Genomic DNA, 15,189 nt, shown 5'->3' with positions numbered 1-15,189 from the left:
ACAACGGACATTGACATGGCCGGTGTTAATTGCCCCATGATTGGTACTGCTCCTGAGGTAACGGGAGGAACGGGACAGGCACGGGGATCACGAAGCAGGTGGTCCCGTGCAGCTGACCAGTGTCACAACGGACATTGACATGGCCGGTGTTAATTGCCCCATGATTGGTACTGCTCCTGAGGTAACGGGAGGAACGGGACAGGCACGGGGATCACGAAGCAGGTGGTCCCGTGCAGCTGACCAGTGTCACAACGGACATTGACATGGCCGGTGTTAATTGCCCCATGATTGGCACTGCTCCTGAGGTAACAGGGGAGGAACGGGACAGGCACGGGGATCACGAAGCAGGTGGTCCCGTGCAGCTGACCAGTGTCATGATGGACGGTGACATGGCCAGTGTTAGCTGGCCCATGACTGGCACTGCTCCTGATGTAACAGGGGAGGAAGGGGACAGGCACGGGGATCATAAAGCCGGTGGTTCCGTGCAGCTGACCAGTGTCATGATGGACATTGACTTGGCAGATGCTCCATGATTGGCACTGCTCCTGACGTAACAGTGGAGGACGGGGACAGGCATGGGGACCATACAGCAGGTGGTCAGGTGCAGCCGACCAGTGTCATGACATATGGTGACATGGCTGGTGGTAGCTGCCCAATGATTAGCACAGCTCCTGAGGTAACAGGCTAGGATGGGAGCAGGCACGGGGATCATAAAGCAGGTTGTCCCATGCGGCTGACCAGTGTCAGGACGGATGGTGACCATGCCGGTGGTAGCTGTCCCATGACTAGCACAGTTCCTGAAGTAACAGGCGTGGATCATGAGGAAGGTGGTCGCGTGGTTTACCAGTGTCACGGCAGACAATGACATGGCCGATGGTAGGTCCCCCATTAGTACTGCTCTCTGAAGTAACAAGAGGGGCGAGGAAGGTCTTATCCCCGGCCTGTCTGGATGGTGGGACAGTGTGTACCATAACTGATCAGTGTGAGGGAGAAGTGTGCCACACCATCAGGATGATGGGAAAACAGTACCCACAGCCTGTCGGGGGTGGGAAAGTTGAGTTAACATTCGGTCAGGGTGGTGGGAAAGTTGGGTCTAATAGGAAAATACTGTTATCCCCCCGGAGAGACAGCCTACCCAGACGCTGTCACCAGCTGCCTGAGAGCCCAGAACGCAGGTAACTCACTGCCTTCTGGACCCTCGCCACCCAGCGGGATAACAGGACCAGTGACTGACCCAGAACAGGTCCTGGAGGGTTCCTGGGAGGTTGGTGCCTTTGTGTCACTTCTGGCTACCTGGACGCGCAGTATGCTTTGCCCAACTGCGGGCAAAGCCGAAAATCATTACTGCGCATGCGCCGGTACACTATGTCCCGGAAGTATTTTGCTGTGTTCCTGGACATAGTGTACCGGCACATGCGCAGTAATGATTTTCGGCTTTGCCCACAGTTAGGCAAGATTGCTTTGTGAACGATGTAGAAGAATACTGGAGAAGAGCGCGGACGGGGGCCACGGATGGGGTGGAGAAAAAAGAAACAACGCCCATCGGACCGCACCCAGGCCATTTACATAGGCCTGCAACTTCCGGTGACAGATACCTTTTAAATGTAGAATTGCACAAGGGACAAAGGGAAGTGGGTAAATTAGGTATAGCCAGGGGATGAGGAAACCGAGATATGAATAGTTAACCATTCAAGTTCCCTTTGAAGCCAAGACTCCCTGCAGAGTACAGGTAATTAGGAAAGTTCTTTCCTGAGGTCCAGATAACAAAGGAGACAGATAGCGAAGATAGAAGATTGGAAAAGTCTCCTTTGTTCCCAGGAAAGACGTCCTAAGGTGAAAGGAAACTATTGCTCCCTTCAGGGGAATTGTTAGACCTGCCACTGGTGGAAAGTTGTGAATATTGGGGTTGGTACAAATCTGACATTGATGGGACGTACATCCTCTCCTTCAGGACCAATCCTTGAAGAACATGCATACTTTTTCATATCGGTGACACCTGCTTATAAGCCGGATAGTAAACATGAGATGGCTGGTGTCCGCTGTCTATGGAAAGATAAAATCCTGATAAATATGGCAGTGATCTGGAACTTCTGCGATCACCAGGAGTGAAGATATTGTAATGTTGGGAGTTTCATAAAATCCTGAAGGGCTGAGAACATCCCACAACCCGCCCACGTGAGGTCAGCAAGGAGTGGTGTGTGGCTGCAACTCAGGAGCTGATAAAAGGTCAAGGCGAATTATGACCTGTGCTCATGTAGACCACAGCTGGGTCTTTTTTCTGCCAAGGGCCATTTGGATATTTTTACCATCCTTCGAGGTTCGTACTCTCCGCTCCCCCGGAGGACACGCGGGGGGGGGGTCACTCTCCGCTCCCCCGGAGGACACGCGGGGGGGGGGTCACTCTCCGCTCCCCCGGAGGACACGCGGGGGGGGGGTCACTCTCCGCTCCCCCGGAGGACACGCGGGGGGGGGGGTCACTCTCTGCTCCCCGGACACTCAGAGGGGGGGTCACTCTCTGGACACACAGAGGGGGGGTCACTCTCCGCTCCCCCGGAGGACACGCGGGGGGGGTCACACTCCGCTCCCCCGGAGGACACACAGGGGGGGTCACTCTCCGCTCCCCCGGAGGACACACAGGGGGGGGTCACTCTCCGCTCCCCCGGAGGACATGCAGGGGGGGTCACTCTCCGCTCCCCCGGAGGACACGCGGGGGGGGGGAGTCACTCTCTGGACACGCAGGGGGGGTCACTCTCCGCTCCCCCGGACACCCAGGGGGGGTCACTCTCCGCTCCCCCGGACAACCAGGGGGGGGTCACTCTCCGCTCCCCCGGACAACCAGGGGGGGGTCACTCTCCGCTCCCCCGGACAACCAGGAGGGGGGTCACTCTCCGCTCCCCCGGACAACCAGGAGGGGGGTCACTCTCCGCTCCCCCGGACACGCAGAGGGGGGGGTCACTCTCCGCTCCCCCGGACACGCAGAGGGGGGGGTCACTCTCCGCTCCCCCGGACACGCAGAGGGGGGGGTCACTCTCCGCTCCCCCGGACACGCAGAGGGGGGGGTCACTCTCTGGACACGCAGGGGGGGGTCACTGTCCGCTCCCCCGGACACCCGGGGGGGGTCACTCTCCGCTCCCCCGGAGGACACGCGGGGGGGGGTCACTCTCCACTCCCCCGGAGGACACGCGGGGGGGGTCACTCTCCACTCCCCCGGAGGACACGCGGGGGGGGTCACTCTCCACTCCCCCGGAGGACACGCGGGGGGGGTCACTCTCCACTCCCCCGGAGGACACGCGGGGGGGGTCACTCTCCACTCCCCCGGAGGACACGCGGGGGGGGTCACTCTCCACTCCCCCGGAGGACACGCGGGGGGGGGTCACTCTCCACTCCCCCGGAGGACACGCGGGGGGGGTCACTCTCCACTCCCCCGGAGGACACGCGGGGGGGTCACTCTCCACTCCCCCGGAGGACACGCGGGGGGGGTCACTCTCCACTCCCCCGGAGGACACGCGGGGGGGTCACTCTCCACTCCCCAGGACACGCAGAGGGGGGGTCACTCTCCGCTCCCCCGGACACGCAGAGGGGGGGGTCACTCTCCGCTCCCCCGGACACGCAGAGGGGGGGGGGTCACTCTCTGGACACCCGGGGGGGGTCACTCTCCGCTGCCCCGGAGGACACGCGGGGGGGTCACTCTCCACTCCCCCGGAGGACACGCGGGGGGGGGGTCACTCTCCACTCCCCCGGAGGACACGCGGGGGGGGGTCACTCTCCACTCCCCCGGAGGACACGCGGGGGGGTCACTCTCCACTCCCCCGGAGGACACGCGGGGGGGTCACTCTCCACTCCCCCGGAGGACACGCGGGGGGGTCACTCTCCACTCCCCCGGAGGACACGCGGGGGGGGGGTCACTCTCCGCTCCCCCGGAGGACATGCGGGGGGGGTTCACTCTCTGGACACGCAGGGGGGGTCACTCTCCGCTCCCCCGGTCTCGGAGTCTCTCCGCTCCTCCGGACTCGCCGGTTTCCTGCGCTCAGCTCTTGTTATACACAGTGGAAGATTCCATTATGACCCTGTTACAGCAGTGACTGGAACAACCCCCATTTCCGCGCTCATCATCTCCGCAGACTCGCCCCGGTATTACACGGTGACTCCCGCCCTGGCCCCCGCCGCCGCCGTGTACTCTGCTCCTCTCTCTGGCGCCACTTCCTGCGCTGCGCTCCCCCTCCCCGGCTGAGGTGGTACGTTCCCCGGGACCTGTCAGTCACCGGCCGCTGCAGGACCAGGTCTGACGCTTCCTCCATTCATCCGCCGCTCGGTGCCCGCTGTCGGGCGGTGGTCCTGGCGGTGGGGGAGGGGCTGCTCTGCCGGCACTTTACATTATAGTTTGTCTATTGGGGGTGTTGCAGTCTCTGGCTGGGGTGGGATTACAGCTCCCACCATACACATCATGGGAGATGTAGTCAGGTGATTGTTTGCGGCCTGAGAAAGCGGGGGCCGCTGCAGGTGTGTAGGGGTGCACATACGTTCTGGTGACTATTGTGGGGTGCAGGGACCCCCGTACTGAGCAGAGACCCTCTGATGTCGGTGCAGAGACCCCCGTACTGAGCAGAGACCCCCGTACTGAGCAGAGACCCCCGTACTGAGCAGAGACCCTCTGATGTCGGTGCAGAGACTCCAGTACTGTGCAGAGACCCTCTGATAACGGTGTAGAGACCCCCGTACTGACCAGAGACCCTCTGATAACGGTGCAGAGACCCCCGTACTGAGCAGAGACCCTCTGATGTCGGTGCAGAGACTCCAGTACTGTGCAGAGACCCTCTGATGTTGGTGCAGAGACCCCCGTACTGAGCAGAGACCCCCGTACTGAGCAGAGACCCTCTGATGACGGTGCAGAGACCCCCGTACTGAGCAGAGACCCTCTGATGTCGGTGCAGAGACTCCAGTACTGTGCAGAGACCCTCTGATGTTGGTGCAGAGACCCCCGTACTGAGCAGAGACCCCCGTACTGAGCAGAGACCCTCTGATGACGGTGCAGAGACCCCCGTACTGACCAGAGACCCTCTGATAACGGTGCAGAGACCCCCGTACTGAGCAGAGACCCTCTGATGTCTATGCAGAGACCCCCGTACTGAGCAGAGACCCTCTGATGTCTATGCAGAGACCCCCGTACTGAGCAGAGACCCTCTGATGTCTATGCAGAGACCTCCGTACTGAGCAGAGACCCTCTGATGTCTATGCAGAGACCCCCGTACTGAGCAGAGACCCTCTGATGTCTGTGCAGAGACTCCAGTACTGAGCAGAGACCCTCAGATGTTGGTGCCGAGACCCCCGTACTGAGCAGAGACCCTCTGATATCGTTGCAGGGACCCCCGTACTGAGCAGAGACCCTCTGATGTCGGTGCAGAGACCCCCGTACTGAGCAGAGACCCTCTGATGTCGGTGCAGAGACTCCAGTACTGAGCAGAGACCCTCTGATGTCGGTGCAGAGACCCCCGTACTGAGCAGAGACCCTCTGATGACGGTGCAGAGACCCCCGTACTGAGCAGAGACCCTCTGATGTCGGTGCAGAGACTCCAGTACTGAGTAGAGACCCTCTGATGTCAGTGCAGAGACTCCAGTACTGAGCAGAGACCCTCTGATGTCGGTGCAGGGACCCCCGTACTGAGCAGAGACCCTCTGATGTCGGTGCAGAGACCCCCGTACTGAGCAGAGACCCTCTGATGTCGGTGCAGAGACCCCCGTACTGAGCAGAGACCCTCTGATGTCGGTGCAGAGACCCCCGTACTGAGCAGAGACCCTCTGATGTCGGTGCAGGGACCCCCGTACTGAGCAGAGACCCTCTGATGACGGTGTAGAGACTCCAGTACTGAGCAGAGACCCTCTGATGACGGTGTAGAGACTCCAGTACTGAGCAGAGACCCCAGTACTGAGCAGAGACCCTCTGATGTCGGTGCAGAGACCCCCGTACTGAGCAGAAACCCTCTGATGACGGTGCAGAGACCCCCGTACTGAGCAGAGACCCTCTGATGTCGGTGCAGACATGACTGTAGTTTTCTCTTACATTTCACCATCTAGATAATTTTTTGCCGCTTATTGGAAGTGATTGTTGTGAAGCATTGAATTATCTGGTGCTGTCCCTTTAATAGAGGTTCAGGGGTCCTGAGGCATGGTGGGGGCCGTGACATAGTATTCCAGTCTGATGGTCCCTTCCCAGCACGGCACGTTTTCTGTTTTTGTGCTGTTTTTATCCTTTCCGTTTTCTCCCCACGTGTTTATCCTTGGGGAGCCGAGCCCGCGCCCTCCCCGAGCGGTGTCCGAGCCCGCGCCCTCCCCGAGCGGTGTCCGAGCCCGCGCCCTCCCCGAGCGGTGTCCGAGCCCGCGCCCTCCCCGAGCGGTGTCCGAGCCCGCGCCCTCCCCGAGCGGTGTCCGAGCCCGCGCCCTCCCCGTGCGGTGTCCGAGCCCGCGCCCTCCCCGTGCGGTGTCCGAGCCCGCGCCCTCCCCGTGCGGTGTCCGAGCCCGCGCCCTCCCCGTGCGGTGTCCGAGCCCGCGCCCTCCCCGTGCGGTGTCCGAGCCCGCGCCCTCCCCGTGCGGTGTCCGAGCCCGCGCCCTCCCCGTGCGGTGTCCGAGCCCGCGCCCTCCCCGAGCGGTGTCCGAGCCCGCGCCCTCCCCGAGCGGTGTCCGAGCCCGCGCCCTCCCCGTGCGGTGTCCGAGCCCGCGCCCTCCCCGTGCGGTGTCCGAGCCCGCGCCCTCCCCGTGCGGTGTCCGAGCCCGCGCCCTCCCCGAGCGGTGTCCGAGCCCGCGCCCTCCCCGAGCGGTGTCCGAGCCCGCGCCCTCCCCGAGCGGTGTCCGAGCCCGCGCCCTCCCCGAGCGGTGTCCGAGCCCGCGCCCTCCCCGAGCGGTGTCCGAGCCCGCGCCCTCCCCGTGCGGTGGCCGAGCCCGCGCCCTCCCCGTATGGTGGCTGAACTCAAGCCCTCCTTGCAAGCGTCTAGCGATGGCACAGATTTGGACGTAGAGGAGCCATCGCCCTTCCTTTCCAACCTCTTAGATGCCTCGGTTGGTGGTGACCTTGTCATCTAGGGGGTTGAGCAGCCAGGATCGGAGTTAGCTCTGATCCTGTCCTTTGCAGCTGTTATGGCTGACGCCCTATACATGTGGCGGCCCATGCTGTACACGTATAGAGCAGGACGGGAAGACGGGTGCATGCCAGGTCACCCAGAGGCCTCCATCAGGGCGTAATACAAGGAGAGATAATGGCAGACGGATAATGGCGCCCCAGGTAATCAGTGGTGAAGGAGCAGAAGGTTTCCACTGTTCTCCCCACTCTGTGACAGTGAGCGCCGCGGCTTCCATCCCCCAGACTGCAGAAAGTCCCCAGAGCAGAGCTCCTGGCTGCCATCTTGGTCCCCATAGCGACGAGGAGGAATACATCCATATTAGTCACTCGTCGGCCATGTCTGCTCCGCCCATATCTGGGCCCATTCTGCTCGTTTACCACAGATATTCCTGTCAGGAGATTTCCTGCCGCCTCTTATAATTCATCTGCAGCCATTAGAGATGCTGGATGTCTTTGCGCTCATTTCTTCTGTCGGACAGATGCCGCTCATTTTCCCTGGTGTCCACATTTAGGAGGGCAGGAGAGTTTCTAATTTTCTTCCATGTTGAGATTTCCAGGCCTGAAGCCTGAGGCTGCACTACTGAGAGGATCGGATGCTGTGTGTCGGGTGTCATGGAGACCAGATCTCCGTCCTCCTCACGATCTACATCCGCTATGGGTTATAGGTGTGGACGGTGATGAGAAGTCACATGAGGTCTCCATGGTGGCCGGCGGTGCCTGAGATCCTTTTTCTGCCCGATGTCGGTCGTCACATCTTGTATTACCCCCCGGTCCTCCTGTGCCACCACACTTATATGTGATCTCTCCATCTTGTCTCCTCCCGTAGGTCCTCCATTGTCGTTCCTCCGCTCGTTCACCTTGGATTCTCCATCTTTGAGGTCATGTGGGTCGCGGTGCTGGTTCTGGCCTTGACCACGGTCTTGTTCTCCCTGCTGGACGTCTGGTATTTTATCCGAGCGTCTCTGTCCGTGCTCAGGTCCCGCCTGCAGCCGGTGGTGAAGGACCTCCTGAAGGAGCACACCTTCTCCGGCCTGGTCCTTCCTCATGACTTGGACTTCCTGCTGCACATGAACAACTCCCGCTACCTCCGCGAGGCCGACTTTGCCCGGCTTTCCTTCTTTACGCGCAGTGGACTTTTTGGGGCCATACATGCTATGGGCGCGGGGATGGTGATGGCGGCCAGCACGATACGCTACAGACGCTCGCTTCGTTTGCTGGAGGCTTTTGAGATACGCACACGTCTGATCTGCTGGGATGAGAAGGCCTTCTACGTGGAGCAACGATTCGTAGCCCCCAGGGACGGGTTCATCTGCGCTATTCTCCTGAGTCGGCAGCACATCATAGGAAACTCCCCCGATAAAGTGGTGCAGACCATGTGTAAGAGAAAGGTATGCTGTCACGTAATACTCTGCAGGGGGGACAAATGACTGTTAGATAATACAGTAAAGAGAGAGGGACAGACGCACCGACTGAGCTAATGCTTTCCAGTAAGTGTTTTATCTCGCTCCAGTGCTGCATCCACAACTACAATGCTCAGTACTTGTTTTTAATGTCCACCATGCTGCTGATGCTTTCTAGTAAATGTTTTATCTCACTTATGGTGCCTACTTGACAGCTACATTGCTGTACATTTTTTTACAATGTTGCTTTCTAGTAAATGTTGCTGTATGTTTTTCATACTTCTGCTTTCTAGTAAATCTTTTCCTCACCCTAGTGCTGGATTCACAGCTACGCTGCTCACTACTGCTGTACAATGTCCTCCATTCTGTTGCTGCTTCTGAGCATGTACTACATAGAAACAGGAGAGCTGGAATCCCTCATGTCTGTGTTTGCTGTGTATGGGAGGCATCCATTTAGTGTCCACCCCCTAGCTTAGAGTCAACTGAAAAATAGAGAGAGAGCACCAGCAGAGGGGAAAAGTGCAGGATACGTGTTATATAATGGCCAGAAATTGTTATTCCTCATGTGTGCACAGCAGATTAGTCTGAACAGTCACCTGTAGCAGCAGGTATGCTTTAGGTTGCATCACTTTGTACTGCAGATGTTTCCCACCAGGTTGCAGGACCTCGCTGTGAATTGGGAATACAGCTCTGGATGCAACGGCGGCATCAGACATGTTGTTTCCAGATCTGCTTGAGACATAAATCCCATTTTTTTGTTGTTGACTATTTTAGTATTTAGCTATTTAAGGCCGTCCACAGATTAGAAGTGATCGGCTAATCAGAATAACAGGACGTGTTTTGCTGTATCGTCCATCTTGGAGGGGCAGGTATATACTGTACACAGCCATTCAGGCCATGTTAGATGAACAGTTGGAGACCTCTGCCCCTTTCTGAGAAGGCGGAGAAGACCCTCGTCCACCTCTCACGGATGTTTTGCTTTTGCTGTCTCCACAGGTGGAGTCTCCCGAGTTCCCGGACGAAGTCATGCACTGGATCGACTACAATGACAACAGCAGCCAGAAGCTGAGAGCCGAGAGCGGGGTCACCATGAACTCCAAAGACGACTAGCGGAGCCGCCGCCGGGTACCCGTGCCCCCCGTCTTCGTACCTGCTGACCCTGCATAGACCAGTGCAGCTGTTAGGACCGTCACCCAGGTCTAGTGTTTGCCCCTTGCTCCAGTAACGTCCCATTCCTGTCCGTGACCCTCAGGTAGAGCGACGGCCGCTTTAAAAAGATGTTGTGTGCAATATTGGGGAGTGAAACGCGTCTTCAGGGGCGACACCGAGGGGCGCTCCTCTGTGTTTATTTATTATGATTCTTCGTGTATTTATTCGGGCGCGATGCATGTGGAGCCGCATGCGCAAGTCCATAGGTTATCGGCGGCGGTGTGATGTGAAACGCGTGAGTGAATTGTGGGCGCGTGGTCATCTGGGGCCTACGTCACTGGCGGGGACCTTTCTGGGCAGGGAAAGTAGCAGGACTACTGCCCCCACCATCTGTACTTGATAGAGACCCAATGACTGATTTTCAGGGAAGCTACTGAACAAAAAGGGGGTGTCCAAAATCACAACCATTTTAAAGAAACTTGCATCTGCTACCTACAGAGTAAAGTCTGGAGTCCGAGCTGTGGAGGACACTTCTGAAAACGACATGTCACCTTCGGAGCTGCACTCACAAACTCTCGGCTTTTCTGTTCGCTCTCAGGCTGCAGACATGTTAGATCTTCTGCAGCACGCTGCTGGTTCAGAGTCTGGACATGGCAGCTTCTACGTCCTGAGTGGCAGCCAGCAGAATTGTGAATGCAGTCACTAAATCAGGTTAGAAAAAATAAAATCCGCTCTTGATGTGACTGGACCTGACATAATAGCAGAATGGTGAATGTAGCTCTGAATGTGAAGAGAGCTTACATGTAAGAAGTGACTGGCAGGATTATATGCTGAGATCATCTGGACTTTCCCCCACATCTTGCTGTTTCCTTGGTCATAAATTCAGTGTTTTACTGTACAGAGTTCTTCAATCGTTGTTTTTTCTGGCAAAGGTCCGATCTCCTCATTATCCTGAAGGTCATCAGATTCCCTGATAAATTCCAGATAACTATAGTAAATATCAAAGCGCCTCATTAACGAACACCATCAAGGTAATCAAGATAGATAATGTGAAAGGCAACTATTCTGATCCTGTATTATACTCCAGAGCTGCACTCACTATTCTGCTGGTGCAGTCGCTGTGTACATACATTGCATTACTGATCCTGAGTTACCTCCTGTATTATACCCCAGAGCTGCACTCACTATTCTGCTGGTGCAGTCACTGTGTACATACATTACTGATCCTGAGTTACATCCAGTATTATACTCCAGAGCTGCGCTCACTATTCTGCTGGTGCAGTCACTGTGTACATATATTACATTACTGATCCTGAGTTACATCCTGTATTATACCCCAGAGCTGCACTCACTATTCTGCTGGTGCAGTCACTGTGTACATATATTACATTACTGATCCTGAGTTACATCCTGTATTATACCCCAGAGCTGCACTCACTATTCTGCTGGTGCAGTCACTGTGTACATACATTACTGATCCTGAGTTACATCCAGTATTATACTCCAGAGCTGCACTCACTATTCTGCTGGTGCAGTCACTGTGTACAGTGCCTTGCAAAAGTATTCGGACCCCTGGAACGTCTCAACCTTTTCCCACATATCATGCTTGAAACATAAAGATGCCAAATGTAAATTTTTGGTGAAGAATCAACAACAAGTGGGACACATTTGTGAAGTTGAATGAAATTTATTGGTTATTTTAAATGTTTGTGGAAATTCAAAAACTGAAAAGTGGGACATGCAATATTATTCGGCCCCTGTAACTTAATACTTTGTTGCGCCACCTTTTGCTGCGATTACAGCTGCAGTCGCTTGGGGTATGTCTCTATCGGTTTTGTACATTGAGAGACTGAAATTCTCGCCCATTCTTCCTTGGCAAACAGCTCGAGCTCAGTGAGGTTGGATGGAGATCGTTTGTGAACAGCAGTTTTCAGCTCTTTCCCCAGATTCTCGATTGGATTCAGGTCTGGACTGTGACTTGGCCATTCTAACACCTGGATACGATTATTTGTGAACCATTCCATTGTAGATTTTGCTTTATGTTTGGGATCATTGTCTTGTTGGAAGACAAATCTCCGTCCCAGTCTCAGGTCTTTTGCAGACTCCAACAGGTTTTCTTCATGAATGGTCCTGTATTTGGCTCCATCCATCTTCCCATCAATGTTAACCATCTTCCCCGTCCCTGCTGAAGAAAAGCAGGCCCAAACCATGATGCTGCCACCACCATGTTTGACAGTGGGGATGGTGTGTTCAGCGTGATGAGCTGTGTTGCCTTTACGCCAAACATATCGTTTGGCATTGTTGCCAAAAAGTTCGATGTTGGTTTCATCTGACCAGAGCACCTTCTTCCACATGTTTGGTGTCTCCCAGGTGGCTTGTTGCAAACTTTAAACAAAACTTTTTATGGATATCTTTGAGAAATGGCTTTCTTCTTGCCACTCTTCCATAAAGGCCAGATTTGTGCAGTGCACGACTGATTGTTGTCCTATGGACAGACTGTCCCACCTCAGCTGTAGATCTCTGCAGTTCATCCAGAGTGATCATGGGCCTCTTGGCTGCATCTCTGATCAGTCTTCTCCTTGTTTGAGATGAAAGTTTAGAGGGACGGCCGGGTCTTGGTAGATTTGCAGTGGTATGATACGCCTTCCATTTCAATATGATCGCTTGCACAGTGCTCCTTGGGATGTTTAAAGTTTTGGAAATCATTTTGTATCCAAATCCGGCTTTAACCTTCTCCACAACAGTATCACGGTCCTGCCTGTTGTGTTCCTTGGTCTTCATGATGCTCTCTGTGCTTCAGACAGAACCCTGATACTATCACAGAGCAGGTGCATTTATACGGAGACTTGATTACACACAGGTGGATTATATTTATCATCATTAGTCATTCAGGACGACACTGGATCATTCAGAGATCCACAATGAACTTCTGGAGTGAGTTTGCTGCACTGAAAGTAAAGGGGCCGAATAATATTGCACGCCCCACTTCTCAGTTTTTGACTTTCCACAAAAATTTAATATAACAAATTTCGTTGAACTTCACAATTGTGTCCCACTTGTTGTTGATTCTTCACCTAACATTTACATTTGAAAAGTTCCTGGGGGCCGAATACTTTTGCAAAGGCACTGTAGATAATTACTAATTCTGAGCTGCCTCCTTTTTTTGTCTCAAGGGCTTGTCCAGTATCATGACTAGAGTAACAGCGCCACCTGAGGTGCTTTGTGTTATTACATCTCAGTCCTATTCCCGTTAATGGAGCGGCATTGCAATACCACACAGAACCTGTTGAGAGTTGTGGTGCTGTTTTGAGAGGGACAGCAGCAGCTTTGTTATTCCCACCCTGGACATCCCCTTTAAGTGAACAGATTTGTGATTTGGTGGGAAAAAAAAAAATCTGTTTGTTGCACTTTACAATATAATGTGAAGGGCGAGAGCAGGAATCCGAGCGTTGTGATCGCCGGGCGATCGGTCCTATTCCCCGGATGCTGATTGGACGCCGGCCGTTTTGAGCTTTAAAGATTAATCTAAAAATAATTTCAATTTAAATGTTTAAAAATGAATATTTATAAAAGAAGAAAATCCCCAGAATGTGTCGGCTGCATCGTCACGTGAGCAATCGGAGACAGCGACTCTCGGCGTTACTGCTCCTGACTACCCTCCCTGCTCTTAGGAGGCTCATGTTATCTAGACCTGTTCACAGCTGAGGACTTGTTACAGTCTCATCCCCATACTAATGATTTTCCTGCACTGATACAGTCCTCCGAGTGTGTTACAATGTATGTGCTACCCATATGTTTCACTCCCACAAGAATGATACATTGTGGCAAACCCTCAGCAGTGCGAAGTTCTGGGTGTTTTTTGCCCCCGAATGGATTCAGTCACTGATAGAAAGTGGAGATCTCAAGGGTTTTTTTTTTTTAATGAAATTGGAGCACAAACTGGAAAATCCCTTTAATGGGGCGAGGTCAGAAATTTATGACCAAAGTATCGGGGGTGGGGCACACCATCCGGATCATTCTACAGGAATCGCACGGTGATAGCTCAGTGCTCAGACCCCGACGTGAGACCCCGGTCCAGGCAGTTACAGCTTTAAGGTGGGCGTTCCTCTGACACCGATCCTGAGATATCGAGGTTTGGTATTCGGGGTCGTCATTCACAAGAACAACTTGGGTGTTTGCTTTTAGATTTCCTCCTGTGCACATGGGGCAGACACAGAGGCAGCGATGAAGAAGCGTCACATTCCAGCAGAATTGTGATTGCAGCTCTGGATGTGGTCCGTTTCCATCGTCCTCCTCGTCTCCATCATGGTCCGTTTCCATCGTCCTCCGCATCTCTATCGTTATTCTCCATTGTCCTCCACGTCTCCATTGTGGTCCGTCTCCATCGTCCTCCACGTGTCCATCGTGGTCCGTCTCCATCGTCCTCTTCACCTCCATCGTGGTCCGTCTCCATCGTCCTCTGCGCCTCCATCGCGGCCTGTCTCCATCGTGGTCCGTCTCCATAGTCCTCCATGTCTCCATCGTGGTCCGTCTCCATAGTCCTCCATGTCTCCATCGTGGTCCGTCTTCATAGTCCTCCATGTCTTCATCGTGGTCCGTCTCCATAGTCCTCCATGTCTCCATCGTGGTCCGTCTCCATCGTCTTCTGTGCCTCCATCGTGGTCGGTCTCCATCGTCCTCCGCGTCTCCATAGTGGTCCATCTCCATCGTCCTCCACGTTTCCATCGTGGTCCGTCTCCATCGTGGTCTGTTTCCATCGTCCTCCACGTCTCCATCGTGGTCCGTCTGCATCGTCCTCCACGTCTCCATCGTGGTCCGTCTCCATCGTCCTCCACGTCTCCATCGTGGTCCGTCTCCATCGTCCTCCGCGTCTCCATCGTGGTCCGTCTCCATCGTCCTCCGCGTCTCCATCGTGGTCCGTCTCCATCGTCCTCCGCGTCTCCATCGTGGTCCGTCTCCATCGTCCTCCGCGTCTCCATCGTGGTCCGTCTCCATCGTCCTCCGCGTCTCCATCGTGGTCCGTCTCAATCCTCCGCGTCTCCATTGTGGTCCGTCTCCATCGTCCTCCGCGTCTCCATCGTGGTCCGTCTCCATCGTTATTCTCCATTGTCCTCTGCGTCTCCATTGTGGTCCGTTTCCATCATCCTTCGCTATTCTCCATTGTCATACGCGTCTCCATCGTCGCCCATTTTCATTGTCCTCTGTGTCTCCGCCTCCGATGTGATGGATTTCTGTGCGGCTGTCCTGTATGTTTCTGGCGTCGGTCTCGGCTTTGTGTTTGCCTCATTACGTTATTTATTAAATTGATTGATCGAACTGAACACCGACTCTGTCATTCCCTGATCTGACTTCTAGGTGGCACCGCTGTTCCATGATCTGATATGGACCATCCATACAGGCCTGCTATTGGGCGAACCGGTCACTTGACGGAATCACACTGAGCCTACAACATCACTGCAGCTCATACACAGCGAGTGATATCACAGGATTAGATACACGGCTCAGCAGTCAGTATCACACAGGATAGGA

The 15,189-nt window shown here is 55.0% G+C and overlaps 1 protein-coding gene across 5 annotated transcripts; it reads left to right on the top strand.

The window, feature by feature from the left end:
* Nucleotides 1–2,245: 2,245 nt before the first annotated feature.
* THEM6 (thioesterase superfamily member 6) lies at nucleotides 2,246–14,981 on the top strand. 5 transcript variants are annotated; one of them, XM_073577372.1, is made up of 3 exons: nucleotides 2,246–2,317; nucleotides 7,938–8,499; nucleotides 9,508–14,981. In XM_073577372.1, the coding sequence occupies exons 2-3, from the start codon at nucleotides 7,993–7,995 to the stop codon at nucleotides 9,619–9,621; spliced, it is 621 nt and encodes a 206-aa protein (XP_073433473.1). In that variant the 5' UTR covers nucleotides 2,246–2,317; nucleotides 7,938–7,992; the 3' UTR covers nucleotides 9,622–14,981. The 5 variants fall into 5 exon arrangements, with proteins under 5 accessions (XP_073433473.1, XP_073433472.1, XP_073433470.1 ...); XM_073577371.1 differs by lacking the exon at nucleotides 2,246–2,317 and adding an exon at nucleotides 3,982–4,131; XM_073577369.1 differs by lacking the exon at nucleotides 2,246–2,317 and adding an exon at nucleotides 4,141–4,280.
* The last annotated feature ends 208 nt before the right edge of the window (nucleotides 14,982–15,189 follow it).

The sequence above is a fragment of the Dendrobates tinctorius genome, unplaced genomic scaffold, assembly GCF_039654945.1.
Source record: "Dendrobates tinctorius isolate UK_male_01 unplaced genomic scaffold, ASM3965494v1 ptg000055l, whole genome shotgun sequence".
In the NCBI taxonomy this organism is placed as follows: Eukaryota; Metazoa; Chordata; class Amphibia; order Anura; family Dendrobatidae; genus Dendrobates; species Dendrobates tinctorius.
Note: the sequence above shows the minus strand (reverse complement) of the source record. Positions and strands in the feature narration are given on the sequence as shown.